At 44.3% G+C, this 22,690-nt stretch overlaps 1 protein-coding gene across 1 annotated transcript in view; it reads right to left on the bottom strand.

Annotated features, from left to right (window-relative positions):
- Nucleotides 1–22,690, bottom strand: part of ELAPOR2 (endosome-lysosome associated apoptosis and autophagy regulator family member 2) — a 178,696-nt gene that overhangs the window by 119,006 nt on the left and 37,000 nt on the right. Inside the window, exon 2 of the mRNA XM_073551299.1 lies at nucleotides 17,044–17,164. Within this exon, the coding sequence (XP_073407400.1) occupies nucleotides 17,044–17,164 (121 nt within the window). The remainder of the gene's footprint in view (nucleotides 1–17,043; nucleotides 17,165–22,690) is intronic.

Raw genomic sequence — 22,690 nt, 5'->3', positions numbered from 1 at the left:
AATAAGAACTTTTAGAGCGTGAATTCATAACATCAGTTGAATAACTGTCATAAATGCAGAAGATAGCAACAAAGCAATGGCTTGGAGCTTAGTGACATGTTGACTTCTCACTAAAATCTTGCTTTTTTTTTCCAGGGCTGTGCCAACACTGGATGTTATGTGGCTCTTGAGGTGTTACCACAGTGATATGACCACAACAATGCCGCCATAAACCTTTATTTCACTTGCATAGCAACTTTCCAATGTGAAAGTCATGTGTCCACACTGAGGCATGAAGCTTTCATTACCAATTAAATTGGACAATGTTCTGCACACAACAGAGCCAGTGACCCTTACGAACACAGAGCTCATTTATTTCTCCATTATGAAGGATGCATGTGGTTCTAGTTATACCTAATTCAATTCGTATCATGGTTGCAACAAATAAAACATATTCATTGTATATTAACAAGGTACACAGTCTTCACATATACAGTCATGGCCGGAAGTGTTGCCAACCTTAAAATTGTTCCAGTATTTCTTCCAGAAAATTATTGCATCTACACATGTTTTGTTATACACTTTTATTTCCTTTATGTGAATTGGAACAAAAACACGGAGAAAAATAGATAAACTGGACATCATTTCACACAAAACATCAAAAATGGGCAGGACTAAAATATTGGCACCTTTCCAAAATTGTGTGTAAGCAACTTTGTTTCAAGCATGTGATGCTCATTCAAACTAACCTATGACAAGTAACAGGTGTGGGCAATATGAAAATCACACCTGAAACCAGATTAAAAGGGGAGAAGTTGACTCAATCTTTGCATTGTGTCTGTGTGTGCCACACGAAGCATGGAGAAAAAAAAGAAGACATGAGGACTTGAGAACCAAAATTGGTGAAAAATATCAACAATCTCAAGGTTACAAGTCCATCTCTAGATTTCTTGATGTTCCTTCCTTTGTCCATGGTGGCCAACATAATTATGAAGTTTACAACCCAATGCACTGTAGCTACTCTCACTGGATGTGGACAGAAGAGAAAAATTGATGAAAGGTTGCAATGCAGCTCCAATCAAGATCCAAAGAAATTCATACTGTTCTGCAGGCTCAAGGTACTGTACATCAGTGTCATCGCAAACTGTCAACATTAGAATTAAATGAAACACTATGGCAAGATACCCAGGAGGACCCCACTGCTGACAAGGAGACATAAAAAAACTACACTGCTGTTTTCCAAAATAATAATAATAATAATAATAATAATAATAATAATCTTTATTTATATAGCGCCAACATATTCCGCAGCGCTTTACAGTTGAACAGTTTCAAACACAACAGTCATAAGTAACAACGTTAACAATACAATAATTAAAGCGAAATAAGACGACCCTGCTCGTGGAGCTTACAATCTACAATGAGGTGGGGGGGATACAAAGCACAGGTTTGTATTTACAATGATGTATTTACAATGACGGTCCAGCCATCTTCAGGGGGTGGGGGTTAGATGGAGATAGTGAATGGGCTACACACACACAAACATGACTTTGATTACTGAATGTGATAGGCCGCTCTGAACAAATGTGTTTTGAGCGAGCGCCTAAAACTATGCAAATTGTGGATGGTCCTAATATTTTGGGGTAGAGCATTCCAGAGGATTGGCGCAGCACGGGAGAAGTCTTGGAGTCGGGAGTGGGAGGTACGGATTAGGGCAGAGGTTAGTCGAAAGTCATTTGCAGAGCGCAGCGGTCGGTTAGGCCGATAGACAGAAATGAGGGAGGAGATGTAAGGGGGTGCCGCACTGTGGAGAGCTTTGTGGGTGAGAACAAGTACTTTGAATTGTACCCTGTAATGAATTGGCAGCCAGTGTAACGACTGGCGAAGAGCGGACGCGTCTGAGAAACGATTAGCCAGATGGACAACCCTGGCTGCTGCATTAAGGATAGACTGGAGAGGGGAGAGTCGAGTGAGAGGGAGGCCAATTAATAGAGCATTACAGTAGTCTAGGCGGGAGTGGATCAGGGCGACAGTGAGAGTTTTTGTTGTTTCCATGGTGAGAAAAGGGCGGATTCTAGAGATGTTCTTTAGGTGTAAGCGGCATGAGCGGGCAAGAGATTGTATATGGGAGGTGAAGGAGAGATCGGAGTCGAACATAACACCCAGACAGCGCACCTGCTGTCGGGGTGTTATTATGGTGCCACCCACAGAGAGGGAAATGTCAGATTTAGGGAGGTTAGTAGATGGTGGGAGCAGAAGAAGTTCAGTTTTGGAGAGGTTGAGTTTCAGATAGAGAGCAGACATGATGTTGGAGACTGCAGACAGACAGTCAGTGGCGTTCTGTAGTACAGCGGAGGTAAGGTCAGGGGATGATGTGTACAGTTGTGTGTCATCAGCATAAAGATGGTACTGAAAGCCAAATCTGCTGATGGTCTGTCCAATTGGGGCTGTATAGAGAGAGAAGAGAAGGGGGCCAAGGACTGAGCCCTGAGGTACCCCAACAGTGAGAGGAAGAGGAGATGAAGTGGAGCCAGAAAACAGAACACTGAAGGAGCGGTCGGAAAGATAGGAGGAGAACCAGGAAAGAGCAGTGTCCTTAATGCCTAGTGACTGGAGCCTAGAGAGTAGGAGAGGATGGTCAACAGTGTCGAAAGCTGCAGAAAGGTCGAGAAGAATGAGCAGAGAATGGTCACCATTACGTTTTGCTGTCAGAAGGTCATTGGTCACTTTGATGAGTGCAGTTTCTGTCGAATGTAGGGGGCGGAAACCGGACTGTGAAGGGTCTAGGAGGGAGTGAGTGGAGAGGTAACGGGTAAGGCGTGAGTATATCAGGCGTTCCAAGAGTTTAGAGATGAAGGGGAGATTGGAGACTGGTCTGTAGTTGTTTGTGCAGGATGGGTCAAGGGTGGGTTTCTTTAGTAATGGAGTAATGATAGAGTGTTTGAAGGAGGAGGGGAAAATGCCAGAGGAGAGGGAGAGATTAAAGATTGTAGTTAGGTGAGTTGTGACGACTGGGGAGAGAGACTGGAGGAGATGTGAGGGAATGGGGTCGGTTGTGCATGTAGTTGGACGAGAAGAGGAGAGGAGCCTGGAGACTTCTTCTTCTGTGATGGGAGCAAATGTGGAGAGTGAGCCAGGGGAAATGCAGGGAGGGATGGGAGTCACTGAACTTGGTGATTGGGAGCGAATTTCCTGACGGATATTGTCTATTTTCTCTATAAAGTGGGAGGCCAGGTCATCAGCGCAAATGTCTGTGATAGGGGCTTGTGCTTTTGGCCTGAGGAGGGAGTGAAAGGTGTCAAAAAGTTTCTTGGGGTTGTTGGATAGTGAGGAGATCAGGGTGGTGAAGTAGGTCTGTTTGGCGAGGTGAAGGGCAGAGTTATATGTCCTTAACATAAATTTGAAGTGTATGAAGTCTTCTGGTGTGTGTGTTTTCCTCCATAAGCGTTCAGCACACCTAGAGCATCGCTGGAGAAATCGGGTTTGCGATGTGAGCCAGGGCTGTTTCACTCTGTGTTTGGAGGTTCTGAGGGTGAGGGGAGCTACTTGGTCAAGGGTGCTTCTAAGAGTGTCATTGAAGTGATGTACAGCCAGATCAGGACAGGACAAAGAAGAGATTGGGGACAATGATGAGTGTAGGGAGTCTGAAAGTGTATGAGGGTTAATGGCTTGTAGATTTCTGACTGAATGGTAGGTAGGAGGGTGCTGGGGTGAGCGAGGATTTGTGAGTGTAAAGGAGAGAATGTTGTGGTCAGAGAGGGGAAGCGGTGAGTTATCTAGGTAGGAGATTGAGCAGAGCCGGGCGAAAACCAGGTCCAGGGTGTTACCGTCTTTGTGTGTTTCAGAGGTTGAGAGCTGAGAGAAGCCTAGAGAAGTGGTTAGTGATAGAAGCTGGGATGCAGATGTGGAAGTGGGGCTGTTAATGGGGATGTTGAAGTCTCCCAGGATAAGGGTTGGTAGTTCTGAGGACATGAAGTGTGGCAGCCAGGCAGAGAAATGGTCCAGGAAGTGGGTGGGTGAGCCTGGGGGCCGGTATATGACCGCTACTCTGAGGGAGAGGGGACGAAAGAGCCTGATGGTGTGGACTTCAAAAGAAGGGAATGAGAGTGATGGAACTGAGGGGATGACCTGGAAAGTGCATTGTGGGGACAGGAGTATGCCGACTCCACCACCAGGTCTATTTGTCGGTCTCGGGGAATGGGAGAATTGTAAGCCACCATGGGAAATGGCAGCAGGAGAGACAGTGTCAGAATCCTGAATCCAGGTTTCCGTGAGGGCCAACAAATTCAGAGAGTTTTTCAGAAAGTAATTGTGTAGGAAAGGAAGCTTGTTGCATACAGACCGTGGATTCCAAAGGGCACAATTGAAAGAAGGAGATGAAGGAGTGCAAGTGATATTAGTAAGATTATTAAGGTTTCGATGTGAGGTAGGGTAGGGGTTGAGGTTGGGGGATGGTGGACCGGGGTTGGGGGAGATGTCCCCTGAAATCAGTAGGAGCAGGAAGATAAAGAGCAATTAGTTTTTGGAATTGTATGAAGATTTTATGTGCAGTGTGTTTGGGCAAGATGGGCTGAGGCTTTATGTATATATATATGTGAATAAGCCAAATAATATGTGAATAAGCCAAAATCCTTCTGGGAAAGCGTCTTGTGAACAGATGAGACCAAAATAGAGCATTTTTCGTAAAGCACATCATTCTACTATTTACCAAAATCAGAGTGAGGCCTACAAAGAAAAGAACACTGTTCCTACAGTCAAATATGGTGAAGGTTCAAAGATATTTTGGGGTTGTTTTGCTGCCTCTAACACTGGGTGGCTAGACTGTGTGTGCAAGGCATCATGAAATCTGAAGATTACCACAGGATTTTGAGACAAAATTTAGTGCCCTGTAACAAAAGAAAAGGAGTAGCAGCAAGCCACACAAAGTAAATATACATGTAATGTTTATTAGAAAAATCACCATAAAATCAAATTAGACATGGTATATATAAGCATAATACATAGAAGTGGAGGAGACGTGAAGTTAAGCAAGGGGTAGATTTGGGATCAAAATTGTAATCTGAGGAAGCTGGGTTAATGAGTGTCATACATCAGGTGAAACCCTAAGAGGCTGAATGGCAGAGTATGCCTATTAATCAGTGTAATCACAGGTCATGACTCATATCCAGCTGCTTACCCATCATAGGTCCCGCAAGGGTGGCAGGAGTGGTCATGACCTACACTTATATGTATTACGCCTATATATACCATGTCTAATTTGATGGTATGGTGATTTTTCTAATAAACATTATATGTATATTTACTTTGTGTGGCTTGCTGCTACTCCTTTTCTTTTGTTGCTAGATATTATATTTTGAGTATTCCACCTTTTCATTATGATTTTGATTATAGTTTGTGAGCGCTTGATATGAATATGCTCTTGGCCATATTACGTACACTGTGTTTTTGATTACTGTCTCAGAATGTAGTGACCAGTGCTAGAAAGCTGGGTTTGCGTCCTAGGTCATGGGTCTTCCAGCAGGATGATGACCGCAAAAAACATACTTCAAGAAGCACCCAGAAATGGATGGAAACAAAGAGTTGGCGAGTTCGGAAGTGGACAGCAATGTGTCCGGATCTAAGTCTCATTGAACACCTGTGGAGAGATAATAAAATTGCTATTGGGAGAAGGCATCCTTCAAATATGAGAGACCTGGAGCAGTTTGTAAAAGAAGAGTGGTCCAAAATTACAGTTGAGAGGTGAAAGAAGCATGTTGATGGTTATAGGAAGTGATTGATTGCAGTTATTTATCCCAAAGGACGTGCAACCAAACGTTAAGTTGAGGATCCCAAAAATGTTGTCCGACCCATTTTGGGGGGTTGTGAGAAATTATGTCTAATTTGCCTTTTTTCCTGTTTTTTGTGTTGTTCCAATACACAGAAAGGAAATAGTCATGTTTATAACAAAACATGTGTAATTGCAATAATTTCCTGGAGAAATACTTCATTTTTTGGAACAATTTCAAGGGTGCCAACACGTTTAAAGCTCTCTGCTTACTAGCACTCAGAGTTGGAACAAGCATTTTTAGCATTTAGTTTATGAGACTCTGTCCTGTACATGTAATAAGCACAGGGGTGCATGGCTCATCACAAGACAGAGCTGATAGAGATAACTGTAACTAATCGCATAAACAGGACACATTTTATTTACTTGCAATTACTCTTTGTCAGCAACAACATCACAAATTTTCTATGCATCTATGGGGTAGTAATGCTGTGGGTACAGCTGAAAATCTGCTGCAATGTCGCAATAGGAGAAGACTTCAATCAAAGCTGTTTAACCTCTTATACTCAATGGTCAATAGGAACTGTGGCATCTTAGTGGTTAGACAGAGGTAAGGGACTGTTAGTATCCCCATTACCCCAGGGGTACCTGAACCTCGAGACACAGGTACGCGGAGCAGTGGATTACAGTTTTCTGTGAGGAAAGGTTGGGACGCAGATGCTTTAGTGTCTCTGTCCATGACTACAGTCCTGGCCTCCCCTTACACTTTCACCACACTTGGATTTTTTTCCCCATTTTCCAGTACATGATATGTTAAAATCAATGGTGTTGCTCAAAAGTACGACTTGTCCCGCAAAAAACAAGCCCTCACATGGCCATATTGGCCACAAAGTAAAAAAGTTATGGCTCTGGGAAGAGGGGGAGCAAAAAACAGAAATTCAAAAACTGAAATACCCCTGGTCGTTAAGCGTTAAGGGGTTAAACAGTGAAATATGTACAGGGCACTGATCTAAAGCACTGATGAAAAGTAATCAGTTACTTGCCACAAGAAAAATCACTGACAACTGATTCCCTAGGCTATCTAGCTTAAAAGGAACCTGTCATGTCCATTTACCTGTAGATACAGGGTTAATTTGAAGGTACATAGTCTAAAGGGTCATACTCATCACCATAAAAAAAACAGTTCGATATTGTTCCTGAAAAGTCGGACAAGCGTCATGCAAGAGTCATGCGATTTTCATGCAGCTACAATCTGATTTTTAACACCTTGCATCCGATTGACATCAGAATGACATGTGAATGCAATTCATATGCAATGCAATTTTAACATGAGCTTTTACATAGAACAATTCTCTATGTCGTTTAATTATAGTTTTCCAAGAAAACATTCTTATATACAGCATATATATATATAATAAACGAAGGAAAATGACCGAATTTACAACTCAAAAATTGATTAAAAAATATATCTTTATTAATACAAAAAATGGGGTAGGGTTAGGAGAAACAAATGCTCAGGAGACAAGAAAGGACGCAATGCGATGGGTACAGCTGAAAGAAATTTTTGTATAACCAATTACAGCTGAGAGATTTGTTCATAAATAGCTACCAATGAGAAAATGTGCTGTATAAAAAATACATATGATGATAATAATATTAGTAACAATAATGAGTGGGTTTTCCTACAAAATATGACAAGTAAAATTTGAAAAATGATAAAATGGAATAATAATCAGGGAAGAATAGTAATAGAGTGACAGTGCAACAAGAATCCCCTAAAAAAATTATACTGGATGAATAACTGATATAATGATGCATAACCACCAAACAATGATATCATGAATCCAAAGTGCAAAATAAGGTGCTGCCAGTGATACTTGATAGCAAGTGTCTAAGGTGCCAAAAAAGAATATATATATATATATTGTGGCAGGGCTAAGGGTCGTGTAATCGATGGGAGATATGTGTCTCATAAATGGCTTATCTCCATAATGTAAGGCAGAAGTAAAGCATACCAGATATTATTATTGTTTTTGTTTGAAGGACCTGTGGTGAGGTCACAGTCATGTGACCAGTCAGCTGCTGGGAACGTGGGTGTGGCTACAGCCTTATAATGTGACCTGCTCCTGAACCAGGGAGCTGTATGTGGGGAGGACTACACCTCCCAGCATGTGCTGAGACTCGCGGTCTGAGTCTGCAACCACAAAGGTTTATGTTTTGTTTGCCTAAGCTAGAGGCTATTTTTGGTGATACGCTGTTTTATGGTTTATGACAGAAATAAACCTCATGAACTTTGGAAGAACCGGTCTCTTGATTGTCTCCCGCTGCACCTCAGCGAGTCACATCCCCACAATTGGTGGTACACGTGCGGGCAGCGGTCCCAGCAGAGACTTGAGACAGTTGCTGCATGTCCTGGGTGAAGTTTGTAGCGGGGCAACAAGCATTGCCTGGAATCATGGAGGACCTCATGAAACACCTGGTCCAGTCCCAGGCACTGCAGCAGGAAACCAACAAGCTGTTGTTACAGCAGATCCAGCAAAGCCAGCAGGAGCAGCGGCAGCAGTTCCAGCAGAGCCAGCAGGAACAACGGCAGCAGATGCAGCTTCTGGCAACCGCCATCCAGGAGGGCAGGACGAGCGCCCCAACCCCAGGTCGGGCTGATGCCACCGACGTCGAGAAGGCGGTAAGACGCGCATTACAAAAAATGACCCCTGAGGATGATGTGGAGGCCTTCCTGACGGTGTTTGAGAGGGTGGCTGAGAGGGAAAAACTTCAGCCAGAGCGGTGGGCGGAGGTACTGGCCCCTTACCTAACGGGGGAGCCCCAGAAGGCGTACTTTGACCTGACGGTACAAGATGCCAGAGAGTATCCCAAATTAAAAGCGGAAATTCTCGCACGCTTGGGGGTAACAATGACTACCAGGGCACAGCGAGTTCATCGCTGGGCCTATCACCGGGACAAACCCCCGCGCTCCCAAATGTTTGACCTGTTGCACCTGGTCCAGAAATGGCTGCAGCCAGAGTCGGCTTCCCCTGCACAGATGGTAGAGCGAGTTGTGATGGATCGGTTTGTGCATTCTCTGCCGAGACCTCTACAGACTTGGGTTGCCCAGGGTGATCCCCAAAATGCTGATGAACTGGTTGGGCTGGTCGAGAGATACCAGGGGATGGAAGGTTCCTTTGGGAAGCAGCCCATTCCATATTGGGGGTCCCAGCAGGGGGCGGAGTCACAAAAAGGGGTGGTGCGTCCAAGGTCAAAAGGGGCGGGGGAGGCGGTGCCCAAGGTCCCCTCGGGTGTTATTTGCTGGAAGTGTCATGGGCCAGGACATATAGCGGCCCGTTGTCCCCAGACCACCGAGCAGATGGACTGCAGCATGGGACGCCGTAGTTCATACTACGCATATCCAGCTTGCAGTGTGAACTCGCTACCTAACAAGGGGCCACAAGCGTGTCCCGTGAAGGTGAACGGTCGAGCAGTAATGGCGCTTCTGGACTCCGGGAGCTTGGTGACCCTTGTGAGGGCCAGTTTTCCTCTAAACATACTCCCGGGTAAAAAGATTGGTGTTCGGTGCATACATGGCGATGCAAAGGACTACCCTATGGCTAGGGTGAAGATTGAAACGGCGCATGGCACCGAGTCGCATGAAGTTGGCGTTGTTCGAGACTTGTTGCATCCCATAATTATTGGCCGGGATTTCTGTCTGTTTTGGGATCTGTGGGGGATGGGTTCTGAGTGTGCTAGCAAGAGCAGGGAACCAATCCACCCCACTGAGGTATCGCCACCACCAGAGGCAGACGAGTTCCCTTTATGTGTCCTTGTTGGGGATGAAGAGGAAGGGTCCCCTGTACCTGACATCCCGGAGTTAGGGGTGGCCGGGGAGAATTTTGGGACTGCCCAACATAGGGACCCCACACTAAGGGAAGCCTTTAACAATGTCACCGTCATTAATGGGGTTGCACAAGAGCCGGGAGCAGACACAAGGTTTCCCCATTTTATGTTGAGTGGGGAATTGTTGTACCGGGTCACGAAAATAAGGGAGGAGGTGGCAGAGCAGTTAATAGTACCAGGCCCCTATAGACGAAAAGTGTTGGACATGGCCCATTCACACATCTTGGGGGGACACCTGGGGGTGGAAAAAACCCAGGAACGGATTGTACAGAGGTTCTATTGGCCTGGGTGTCACCGGGAAATAGTAAACTATTGCAGGTCCTGCCCGACATGTCAGTTAACTGCCCCCACATCTCATTTTCGGAACCCTCTTGTGCCACTGCCCATTATTGAGGTGCCATTTGAGAGAATTGCCATGGACTTGGTCGGTCCCTTAGTTAAATCAGCTCGGGGCCATCAGTATATATTAGTCATCCTGGACTATGCCACACGCTATCCTGAGGCCATTCCCCTGAGAAACTCCTCTGCGAAGAGTATAGCCCGTGAGCTGGTCCATGTGTTTTCCCAGACGGGTTTGCCGAAGGAGATCCTGACCGACCAGGGGACACCTTTTATGAGCAAGGTGATGAGAGAATTGTGCAGAGTCTTGCAAATTTCCCAGCTGAGGACTTCAGTGTACCATCCACAGTCAGATGGCCTTGTTGAGAGGTTTAACAAGACCCTGAAGAGCATGCTGAGAAAAGTCATAGAGGAAGATGGTAGAGACTGGGATTGTCTCTTACCGTATTTACTGTTTTCTATCCGTGAAGTTCCCCAGGCCTCCACGGGGTTCTCCCCCTTCGAGCTTCTGTACGGCCGGCATCCGCGAGGTCTCCTAGATATAGCCAAGGAAACCTGGGAAGCCGAAGTCACGCCCCACAGAAGCGTCATTGAGCATGTGGCACTGATGCAGCAGAGGGTTGCGAAGGTGATGCCCATTGTTAAAGAACATCTCCGCCAGGCACAAGAGGCTCAGGCCAGGGTCTACAACCGGTCAGCCAGAGTGAGGCAGTTCAATCCGGGAGACCGAGTTCTCGTGCTAATACCGACGGTGGAAAGTAAGTTCTTGGCCAAGTGGCAAGGGCCATATGAGGTGGTGGAGAAACTGGGAGACGTAAACTACAAGATCCACCAACCCGGAAGACGGAAGCCATACCAGGTTTACCATGTTAACCTTATCAAGCCGTGGCAAGATAGAGAGCCAGCGGTAACTCCGTGCTTGCTGGGCAACCTAGAAGGGGAGGTTGGAGCCGTTACCATAGCGGAGACTCTATCGAAGGCCCAGAAGCAGCAGTGCCGGGAGTTACTCCAGAAAAACCGCGACCTGTTCTCAGAGTTGCCGGGGTGCACGAAGGTGGTGGAGCACGAAATTCTGACCGAGCCACATGTGCGGGTGAACGTGAAACCATATCGTATTCCTGAGGCCCGGCAAGAGGTAATCTCCAAGGAGGTGCAGCGTATGTTGAAGCTCGGGGTCATTGAGGAATCCAAGAGCGGCTGGTCGAGCCCGATTGTCCTGGTCCCAAAACCTGATGGTGAATGGAGGTTCTGCAACGATTACCGGAAGCTGAATGAGGTCTCCAAGTTCGACGCTTATCCCATGCCACGCGTTGATGAGCTCATCGAGAGACTTGGACCTGCCAGGTACATAACCACTTTGGATCTGACCAAGGGATATTGGCAGATCCCCATGGCACAGGAAGCCAAGGAGAAGACGGCATTCTCCACACCAGACGGGTGCTTCCAGTATGTCCGGATGCCGTTTGGCCTACAGGGAGCTCCAGCAACCTTCCAGAGGGCGATGGATAGAATCCTTGCACCTCATAAGCTATACGCTGCCGCATACCTGGATGATATCGTCATCTTTACCCCGGACTGGGAGACTCACCTGGAAAAGGTCCAAGCAGTGTTTGACGCTCTAAGAGAGGCGGGGTTTACAATAAACCCGAAGAAGTGTGCCTTGGGGAGAGAAGAAGCCAAGTACCTCGGATATGTAGTGGGGCGTGGCGAGATCAAACCCCAAATCAATAAAGTGGAGGCAATTCAAACATGGCCGAGACCTCTGTCAAAGAAGCAAGTTAAAGCCTTCCTGGGGATTGTGGGATATTACAGGAGGTTTATCCCAAACTTCGCCACAATGGCTGCACCTCTAACTGATCTGCTTAAAGGGACAAAGTCAGTGATGGTCAGCTGGTCCGAAGAAGCAGAGTCAGCCTTCCAAGAAATGAAGGGAGCTCTTTGTAAGCAGCCCGTTTTGGTGGCCCCAGACTTTAAACGTGAATTTGTCCTCCAGACAGATGCCTCAGATGTCGGGGTAGGTGCAGTCCTTTCCCAAGAGATACGTGGGGAGGAGCATCCTGTTCTCTACTTGAGTAGGAAGTTGACTTCTTGTGAGAGAAATTACTCAGTTGTAGAGAAGGAGTGTTTGGCCATAAAATGGGCAGTGGACACATTACGGTACTACCTGGTGGGACGGAAGTTTAGGTTAATATCCGACCATGCCCCACTCAGGTGGATGAGGGAAACCAAGGGCAAGAATGCTAGGGTCACCCGCTGGTTCTTAGCCCTACAAGACTTCAGTTTCCATGTAGAGCATAGGGCCGGGAAGCTACATGGTAATGCCGATGCCCTCTCCAGAATCCCTTGCCTGGTAGGTGAAAGTGCCAAGCCCCACGGCTTTAGGCAGAGGGGGGAGGTATGTGGCAGGGCTAAGGGTCGTGTAATTGATGGGAGATATGTGTCTCATAAATGGCTTATCTCCATAATGTAAGGCAGAAGTAAAGCATACCAGATATTGTTATTGTTTTTGTTTGAAGGACCTGTGGTGAGGTCACAGTCATGTGACCAGTCAGCTGCTGGGAACGTGGGTGTGGCTACAGCCTTATAATGTGACCTGCTCCTGAACCAGGGAGCTGTATGTGGGGAGGACTACACCTCCCAGCATGTGCTGAGACTCGCGGTCTGAGTCTGCAACCACGAAGGTTTATGTTTTGTTTGCCTAAGCTAGAGGCTATTTTTGGTGATACGCTGTTTTATGGTTTATGACAGAAATAAACCTCATGAACTTTGGAAGAACCGGTCTCTTGATTGTCTCCCGCTGCACCTGAGCGAGTCACATCCCCACAATATATATCTAATACTGCCTGTGATTACTCAGCGCTAGTGCAAAAGATGAATGAATGGGCAGTAAATAACAAGTGACATGTGCAGACAAATAGTTAAGTACCTACTAGAAAGGTGGTGATGGAGACCCACGAGCTGTCCCAGGGAGGGGTCCAACCAGATGCGCGTTTTGACGTTTGCCTTCATCAGGGGGTGACATACAAATGCACAGATCCCCACGCTTAGGAGTCCTAACACTAAACAGCAATAGCACAAAAAAAGGACTTGAAAATCCTCCAAAAATTCAAAAATACAGCAAAAAAGGCAGAGAGGCAGGTATTCTTCCACCTGTGTTGCCGCCATCTTAACTATATGGGTCCACTGCATCCATTTGTTTGGAGGCCTGGGCAGGTAAGCATCTCTGCCTTTTAGCTGTATTTTGGAATTTTTGGAGGATTTTCAAGTCCTCTTTTTGTACTATTGCTGTTTAGTGTTAGGACTCGTAAGCGTGGTGATCCGTGACGAGGGTTATGAGCTTACGTATTTTGCCCAAAATATCAATTAATACATCACATTTTTTATGTGTTTTTTTGCACTTTATTTTTCAGGGTGCAGTTGGGTCCATTTGGTCTTGTAAACTGTGGTGTCTGTTCACATGGGATGCATTTTGATAGCGCTGGGCAGCCCGCCTGATATAATAGAAGGGGGTAACTAATAGGCTGTTAACCTGGATGCTGTGCATTGCCATAGTGTGAGCAGCGCCACATACAAGTCTTCTTTGTGCATTAATATACCAAGCAAGCGCCCCCTCCATGGATTGGTAGGATGTGAGCGGTTGTCTCTTCGCTATTCTTGCACCTGTGTTGCCGCCATGTTAACTATATAGGTCCACTACATCCTGATAGTGCATTTGTTTGGAGGCCTGGGCAGGTAAGCATGTCTGCCTTTTTTGCTGAATTTTTGGAGGATTTTCAAGTCCTCTTTTTGTGCTATTGCTGTTTAGTCTGGGATGGGGCCAATATCCACGGCCTCTGTCTAGCCTAATAATATCAGCCCGCAGCTGTCTGCCTTTGCTTGTTATTAGTTATAGGGAGACCGACCGTACATATTTTTTTGGGGGGTGGGGGTCCACCATTTTAATAACTAATAAAGGCTTAGTACTGTAGACAGCTGTGAACTGATATTAATAGCCTGGGAAGCTCCATCTCCATGGGTATTACCCCCTTCACAGGCTATAAACATAGGCCCCCTGCTGTCCGCTTTCCCTCTCCTACGTAATAAAATTTCAGGGGATTCCAAGCCATTTTTTTCCAGATATTTATTTATTAATGAAATACATGTACAGTAAGCTACAGAAGCAACGTACTAATTATATATGTCACTCACATATTTCTATTTATTCTAACTTGTCATGCTGTGATTTTACTGTACTTGGCTGATGAAATGTCAGATTTTCAAGGAGATGGATGCGTAAAAATCAGACGGCACTTGCATGGTCCGAGTGCAGTGGTATTTTTTTTTTTTTTTAATCGCACTCATTGACTTGCATTAGCGAATCTCGTCCGATATATGAGGACAATCGCAGCATGCTGTGCTTTTTTTCTCAGTCCAATCTGAGCTGACAAAAAAAATTGCAGATGAGCTGGGACTCATAGATTAACATTGGTCAGAGTGCAATCCGATTTTTTATTGGACTGCTCTCGTCCATTTTTCTCTCAGATGAATATGAGCCCTAAGACTGTGTTCCTGCAGTGAGCTTTTTGTGAGTTTCTGATGTTGCCAATTTTGGGCACTTATTATGTAAATTAGGTTTACTTGCCTTTTTAATGCATTTTTTCTACCTGTGTTTCTAGTGTTTTTTTGACCCTGCAGATCTTGTCTCTTGTCTCGTATTTTAAATAAATTTGCTTTGCTTTTGATACTTCCTGGTATTTGGCTTTGACAAAACGTCATGTGCAGATTACATGTGTTTTTTCCCTGCAGATTTTCCACATCTAATGCAATTCCATCTTCCCCTTACTGTTGGGGTTCATCAAGGATCAGTCCTAGGCCCCCTCCTCTTCTCTTTGTACACTGCCCCTATTGGTCAAACAATCAGTAGATTTGGTTTCCAGTACCATCTCTATGCTGACGACACCCAATTATACGCTTCTTCTCCTGACATCACACCTGCCTTTCTAGAAAAAAACGGCGATTGTCTAAACGCTGTGTCTAACATCATGTCCTCACTATATCTGATACTGAACCTGTCAAAGACTGAACTCCTTGTGTTTCCTCCCGCTACTAATGTACCTATACCCGACATTGCCATTTCCGTGTGTGGTTCTACTATTACTCCCCAGCAACAGGCCCGCTGTCTTGGGGTCATACTTGACTCTGAGCTTTCCTTTGTCCCCCACATCCGATCACTGGCTCGCTCTTGTTATCTGCACCTCAAAAACATTTCTAGAATTCGACCTTTTCTTACTTTTGACTCTGCAAAAACTCTTACTGTTTCTCTTATTCATTCTCGTCTCGACTATTGTAACTCTCTTCTAATCGGTCTCCCTCTTACCAAACTCTCCCCCCTCCAATCTGTCTTAAATGCAGCTGCCAGGATCATATTCCTCGCCAATCGTTACACCGATGCCTCTACCTTGTGCCAGTCATTACACTGGCTACCCATCCACTCCAGAATCCAGTACAAACTTATTACCCTCGCCCACAAAGCCCTCCATGGCTCAGCACCACCCTACATCTCCTCCCTTGTTTCAGTATACCATCCTACCCGCGCCCTCTGTTCTGCTGATGACCTGAGGTTAGCATCCTCAATAATCAGAACCTCCCACTCCCGTCTTCAAGACTATACACGTGCTGCGCCAATTCTTTGGAATGCACTTCCCAGGTCAATACGATTAGTCCCCAACCCCCACAATTTTAAGCGTGCCCTGAAAACGCATTTATTCAGACTGGCCTATCGCCTCAACATATTAACCTAATTTATCCCTGTGTGGCACAGCCAAAAGTATTGCCATAACCAGGTTCCCCGCATCATGTTCCCACATGCTTTATGCATCCATTAGCCCTCTGCATCCGTACTGTTACACACTTAACATTATGGCTAGTCCATACAATCAGGGCAACTGTTACCACCCACCTTTCGTGTCTCCCCTTATTTCCTCATAGATTGTAAGCTTGCGAGCAGGGCCCTCATTCCTCTTGGCATCTGTTATGATCTATGTGATTATTGTTATGCTGTAATGTATATTGTCTGTACAAGTCCCCTCTGAAATGTAAAGTGCTGCGGAATATGTCAGCACTATAGAAATAAAATTTATTATTATTATTATTATTATTATTCCATGGGGATAATCCATACATAAGACTCTGTGTACTCACAAGAGAAACTGACATGTTGCGAATTTCAAATATGCACCCCAGGAAGGGACCATTATTACTGGAAGGGTACTGGTCGTTATACCAGGATGGGGGACATTATGCCAGGAAGGGGCCAAAGATGGGGAACAGTATACCAGGTAGGGGCCCAGGATGTGGGCCATTATTACAGGAAGTGGCCAAGGATGGGGATATTACACCAGGATGGGTGACATTAATACTGAAAGGGTCCCAGGAAGGGGCTCAGGATGGGGACATTATACCAGGAAAGGGCCAGGATGGGGACATTATACCAGGAAGTGGCCCAGGATATTGGACATTATTACTGGAATGGACCCAGGATGAGGGACATTATTACTGGAAAGGGAACAGGATGAAGAACTTTATTACTAGACTAGAAGGTGCCCCCAGATGAAGGACATTACACCAGGAAGTGACCCACGATGGGTGACATTAATACAGGATGGGAGACATTATTACATTTTAGGGGTGAGAAACACGCATATCTTTATAGGATTTAGAGCACTACAAGGGCCCATACATCTGACCAACATGCAGGTGGGGGCTCGGGTCCAAATTCTCACACTGGGGTCCATTGGACTCTAGTTATGCCATTGCTGACAATGTTGTGAGTGATGACTGTAACAGTTACCTGTATCGCGCCGATGATTTGAAGGAAGTGTCTACAGGGAGAATATAAGCAAATATTCTCCCTGTAATCGCTGCTCCATTAAGGAAACTTAACATAATCTTAGTGCTATTTACTTGCAGATTAACCCTATCTCGGCAGGTAAAATACTTTTCTGCACATTACATGTTCCTATTAATACAGTGCAATACAAATAATTGCTATATACAATTTTTAATTTTATAGACTGACGTTTCGGTCTACTTACTGCAATCTTTTCCTTTCACTGGATCTGGCAGTCCAACGCATTGCTTTTCTGAATTTAGTATAGCAACTCTCCACCTAGATCCAGTGCTGTCACATTCTGTGTATTCATAATGATAGTCCCCCTGAAAAATCCAATCATATTCTGATTATAGATACACAGTATATGCAGAAGTTCAATGAGTACAAATAATACTATGGAAACAGAAGTATTTATCAGGTCCTTATTTTACTGCCACATTATATTCTACCACCAATATGCAGTTTGGTATGTAGTCATGGGTACATTATAAAACATGTCATTTTTTTACCAGTTTTCCACCACGTTTTTGTTACATTTAACAATTATGCCATAAACAATAAATATATATCACTTGTAAAACCAATGCATTTTAAAATATATATACTTTTTTTTACATAGGTATATATTGCATCAGTCCATAAAATAATGTATTTTTGTTTTTAAAGGTATGGGGGTGTAAGACGATCATGTGTTTTGTTTTCTGCAAAAAAAAAAACATAAAAAGAACATGCAATATGATTCACATGTATGACAATACAATTAGAGGTAAGAATCCAATTATTTTGTCTAATATAAGAAAAGTATGATCTGACCATAATAAGGAAATATAAATTGCAAGCCAGGCAGTGGGAAACATATTTGGCTGTGTTTTCAGTTGATGAGAGTAGGAAATAAATGGCCAGCAACGCAGAGACTTGTTCCAAATGATTGAGCTACAGTCTCTGAATGACTATGCAATAAGCGGAAGCCACAGCCGTGCCTGGAAAGATCACAACAATGAAAAAGATCCAAAAGATGTCACTAATGTCACACATGCCAAAAGATTGGTGTAGAAAATTTAAAGCGCCCGACTTCTAGGATTGCATTAAAGATAAACGTAATTCAGCCTGATATTGTGGTTAAGACAACAGTCTGACCCCTTCTAGGATGAAACCCAGTAAACTATGCTGTCATTTATCTAGATATCTTATCTAGGTGCTTTCCTTTTTAACTAATTTAGATATTGACCATAAAGATATAATAAGAAGTCCATGTTCCACTCAGAACAAAGTCAAGGGCAGATTAATTGCTTTGTCCCATTTTTGCATGTGTTACCACATACTGTAAGATATTATAAACTCTACCTAAATTGGTAATCCAGATTAAATCTCTGGAAAACCTTCAGATTAATGCAAATCAATGAACTATGGAGCAGTCAGGGCAGAGGCACCTCAACAGGCCAGACGCTATCTCAAGAAGAATATCTACATTCTCTATGCAGTGTTCCCCAACTCCAGTCCTAAAGAGCAACCATCAGCTCGTGTTTCAGGATTTCTTTAGTATGGCACAGGAGATGGAATTATTACCAGTGCAATGCTAAAGAAATCCTGAAATCTTGATCCGTTGGCGGCTCTTGAGGACTTGAGTTGGGGAACATTTCTCTAAAGCAGTCGTCCCCAACCTTTCTGACCTAGAGAGCCACATTCCGCTTTGTGAGAGCGTTGCGAGCCACATTCTGGTCTGACAGGGCGTCGTGAGCCACATCTAGCTCCCTCCCCCTAAGAGTAGTGGCAACCAGAGCCCCTATTACGGGTATAATGATAACCAAAGCTTTTCCACAGAAATTACCCTGAAGCAGTATAACAAGATCCAGCGGTCCCCACAATACCCCCATTCAGTATTCTCCCATCCAGCACTCTCAACACACTGTCGCATCTAGCTTCAGGCACCTTCTCCGACAGGTGGTATCATCCTGTCTCCTGCGTACCATACTTAAATTATCTCTAAACCTCTAAGACCAGTATATGTGCATCAGATCTGCTCTTCTGTGCAGGGCTACGCACAAAATTCACCATTTTTAGATTTTCTCCTCATACCTGTTTGCGAGACCTGCAGTTAATGCACCGAGCTGGCAGACAGTCGCGTGCCACAATTCATGGGACCGCGAGCCACATGTAGCTCCCGAGCTACAGGTTGGGGACCCCTGCTCTAAAACATGGTGGAAAAGATCAGATACACACTGCATTAGGCCTCTTTCAGACATCAGTAATTTTTCAAGTATGCAAAAAAGAGTTTGAGTTTCATGAGTTTATGAGCAGCATGTCGGGTTTTTCTTGTATGCAAAAACACAGTCTACATGTCAATAGCACCATAGACTATAATGTTGAAAATGATGTATAAAACATGCACATGAATCATGGATGTCTGAATGAGGCTTGAAGAAGCACTCCCATCAAAGCTTTTATCCTCTTAAGATATTGCAATCATATCATATAACACTGTGCCCTTACAATTGCTCATTTTGCCTTACTACCAAGCTAATTCTTCTCTTTTCTCTTCTCTATGTAGAAACAGGAAGTTGCTTGTCTCTACATTTATCATTCCCCTCTTCCACTCCTGAGCCTGTTGCTGCGACTCATGACTCATGACCTCATGAAAACTGACCTCCTGTTTCTACACAGAGCTTAGAAGGATTCAGTTAGTTAGTTGTTAATCATGTGATGTCATAGACCTAATGGGCAGAAGAAGAATTAGCTGCAATATATTAAGAGGGTAACATTTTTGATGGGAGCGCTTCTTTAATATATATATATATAGAGTTACAACTATTACTAGAGAGAGGGGTATTACTTAGGGCTCATTCAGATGTCAGTTTCTTTGACATATGAAAAGAAAATGGACCGAGTTTTATTAGTGATTTTCATCAGTGTGTCGTCAGAGTTTTTCGATGATGAGAAAAAACATTTGCTATTTAATCAGTCAGTAAAAAATGGACAGCACACAAATGGCATCCAAATGCTGTAAATTTTGTTACTGACCCATACACCTGCAATGGCGATTTAGACTCAGATTTTGACTCAACATCGGGATCAATATTGACACATCTAGCCGATTTTCCATGGACCACTCGACCCGAGGAAAAAATTTGACAAGTGAGAAGCCCCAGAGACTAACACAGATGGCACTAGTATATGAAAAAGTGACTGAGCCCTAAGGGTACTATTACACATAACGATGTCCCAGCGATCCCACCAATGATCCGACGTGGATGGGATCGCTGGGACATTGTTAGCTGATCGCTGGTGAGGTGTCACATAGATAGCCCCTCCAGTGATCAGGACCAGCGAGCACGCTGGTTACCAACATAAACATCAGGTTTCTAAGGGCCGCGGGGCCCTTAGAAACCTGATGTTTACCCTAGATATCAGCGTGCACTGCAGGCAGGGCGGGAGGTGGAGGCAGAGCGGCGCAGACAGACCGGCGTAGCTCTGCTATCTACTACTCCGGTCTGACAGACTGGAGTAGCAGATAGCAGAGCTACTCCGGTCTGTGCGCCGCTCTGCCTCCACCTCCCGCCCTGCCTGCAGTGCACGCTGGTATCTAGGGTAAACATCAGGTTTCTAAGGGCCCTGCTGCCCTTAGAAACCCGCCTACGAGATTGCTGTGTGTAACGGGCCCTTAAATTGTGGATTAAAGTAAAAAAAAATGGGCTGATGGTTGAATGTGATTTTCAGTTGAAAACAGGAAAAAGCAGGAACAAATTTCAGGCGTGTGCAACCAATTCCAGTCTTATGGAAAGAAATGTAGAGTTGACAGCGAAGTAATAATGCAGGAAACTGGTTTCATCACCAGGAAACAGATGAAGAGACACAGATCGCAGTTCCACAGCCTGAAATGAATGTGTGTTCTGCACATATACGAAAAGCCCATATGGACCGATAGACATAAACTACCAATTTATATAATATTATTTCTATTGTAATAGTAAATATTCTTCAGTTACACTTGGAAAAGACAAGTGGAATAATTGCTCAAGTAGAACATTAAATCCCACACAAACCCCCAAAAATAACAAATAACAAAAATACATGTTCCTGCCATTAACATCTGCCATATACAAATGCTGGTGGGGGCATGGGCAATACCTGGTGTATGACAGCTGTGTGTGCATGTGTCTGGTTAGCCTCCTTATCACTGCAGCTACATAAGCCTGAATGATGTCTTGTTACACCCTTCCTATTCAAACACCAAACCCCACAAATAGAAGTCTTATCTGCTAATGTGTGCACACATACCCATTAGTTTGCTTTAGAACTTTATTGACATTCACTCAATATTATGGCAATGCTCAACTGGCTGGTGCGAGATTTCTCTGTCTCAGTCACAAGAGCTTCCAAAAAAGACTGGTGTTAAAAAGTCACATTTTTTACATTTTGTGACTTTTTTGTTCTTAAACCAAACTTTTTAAATAGTAGATTGCGCTTAGATAAAAGAAGAAACAGTCTAGAGTGCCAAGAGAGATTCACTATAATTGCTATCACAAAAGAGGTGTAAATTATAACAAAAATGTACTTTTTTTCCAGCATTTTTGCACTCCCATGAACCTTTTTCCCCCCTAAATATGTGCATACATGTATGTACTGTATTGTCAGAGTGCAAATATGCTCACCTACTACCATGTTCTCCGGGATCCAGCAACGTTCCGGTCCTCTTTTGAGTTACATCACCATTCTTTAGACTCTCTGGGTCAGAATGAGGCTCCGTAGACTTACATTGGAAATGCCACTTCCAGCTCACTCATAACACATAGAGCATAAAGTGAGCTGGATAGTCTGAAGAGCAGTGACCTCACTGAGAAGACGGAACAGCGCTGAATACCAGAGAAAGCGGTGGTAGGTGAGTATATTAACACATGCACATATGTGCACATATGTGCACATATACATGAGTTTGCTTCTTTAAAGGGACTCTCTCAGCAAAGAATGACTGTTGAAACCAAATACAGGCGCTTGGTGCTCCATGATGAGAGTAATCATTTAACTACACCTTCCTACCTGCTTGTTTTCTGTCTTCACCCTTCTCTGACTCTATGAAGCCAGAGCTATCAATCAAAGAAGAAAGGAGTGGAGATTGAGGGAAAGCAAGAAGGTGGCAAGGTGTATTTAACACCCTAATAAAATAGCCAATTTTGACCTTATCTCCTCTACCCCCCCCAAGCGTCTTTGCACCTTCATGACCAAGCCAAATGATACAGTTCTGACAAGTGTCACTTTATGTGGTAATAACTCTGGAACACATCAACAGATGTGATGATAGTGAGGAATGATGAACATGATAGTGACCACATTACATTTGAAGTGACGTTGAGGGGCCTATATGACAGAAAATACCCAAATATGACACCATTCTAAAAACTGCACCCCACAAAGTGCTCAAAACCACATTCAAGAAGTTTATTAAGGTGCTTCACAGGAATTTTTGAAATGCAGGACAAAAAAAAATGAACATTTAACTTTTTTTCACAGAAATTTTACTTTAGACCCAAATATTTTATTTTCGCAAGGGTAACAGGAAAAAGTGGACCCCAAAATTTGTTGTGCAATTTCTCCTGAGCATGCTCATACCCCATATTTGAGGGAAAACCACTGTTGGGGCGCACGGCAAGGCTCAGAAGGGAAGGCGCGCCATTAAACTTTTTTAATGTAAAATTTGCTGGAATACTTGAGCCCTTGAAGTGCCTAAACAGTGGAAACTGTCAACAAATGACACCCTTTTGAAAACTAGACCCTTCAAGGAACTTATCTAGATGTGTGGTGAGCCCCTCAAACCACCAAGTGCTTCACAGAAGTTTATAACGTTCAGGTAATGA

Source organism: Dendrobates tinctorius, unplaced genomic scaffold, assembly GCF_039654945.1.
Source record: "Dendrobates tinctorius isolate UK_male_01 unplaced genomic scaffold, ASM3965494v1 ptg000174l, whole genome shotgun sequence".
Classification (NCBI taxonomy): domain Eukaryota; kingdom Metazoa; phylum Chordata; class Amphibia; order Anura; family Dendrobatidae; genus Dendrobates; species Dendrobates tinctorius.
Note: the sequence above shows the minus strand (reverse complement) of the source record. Positions and strands in the feature narration are given on the sequence as shown.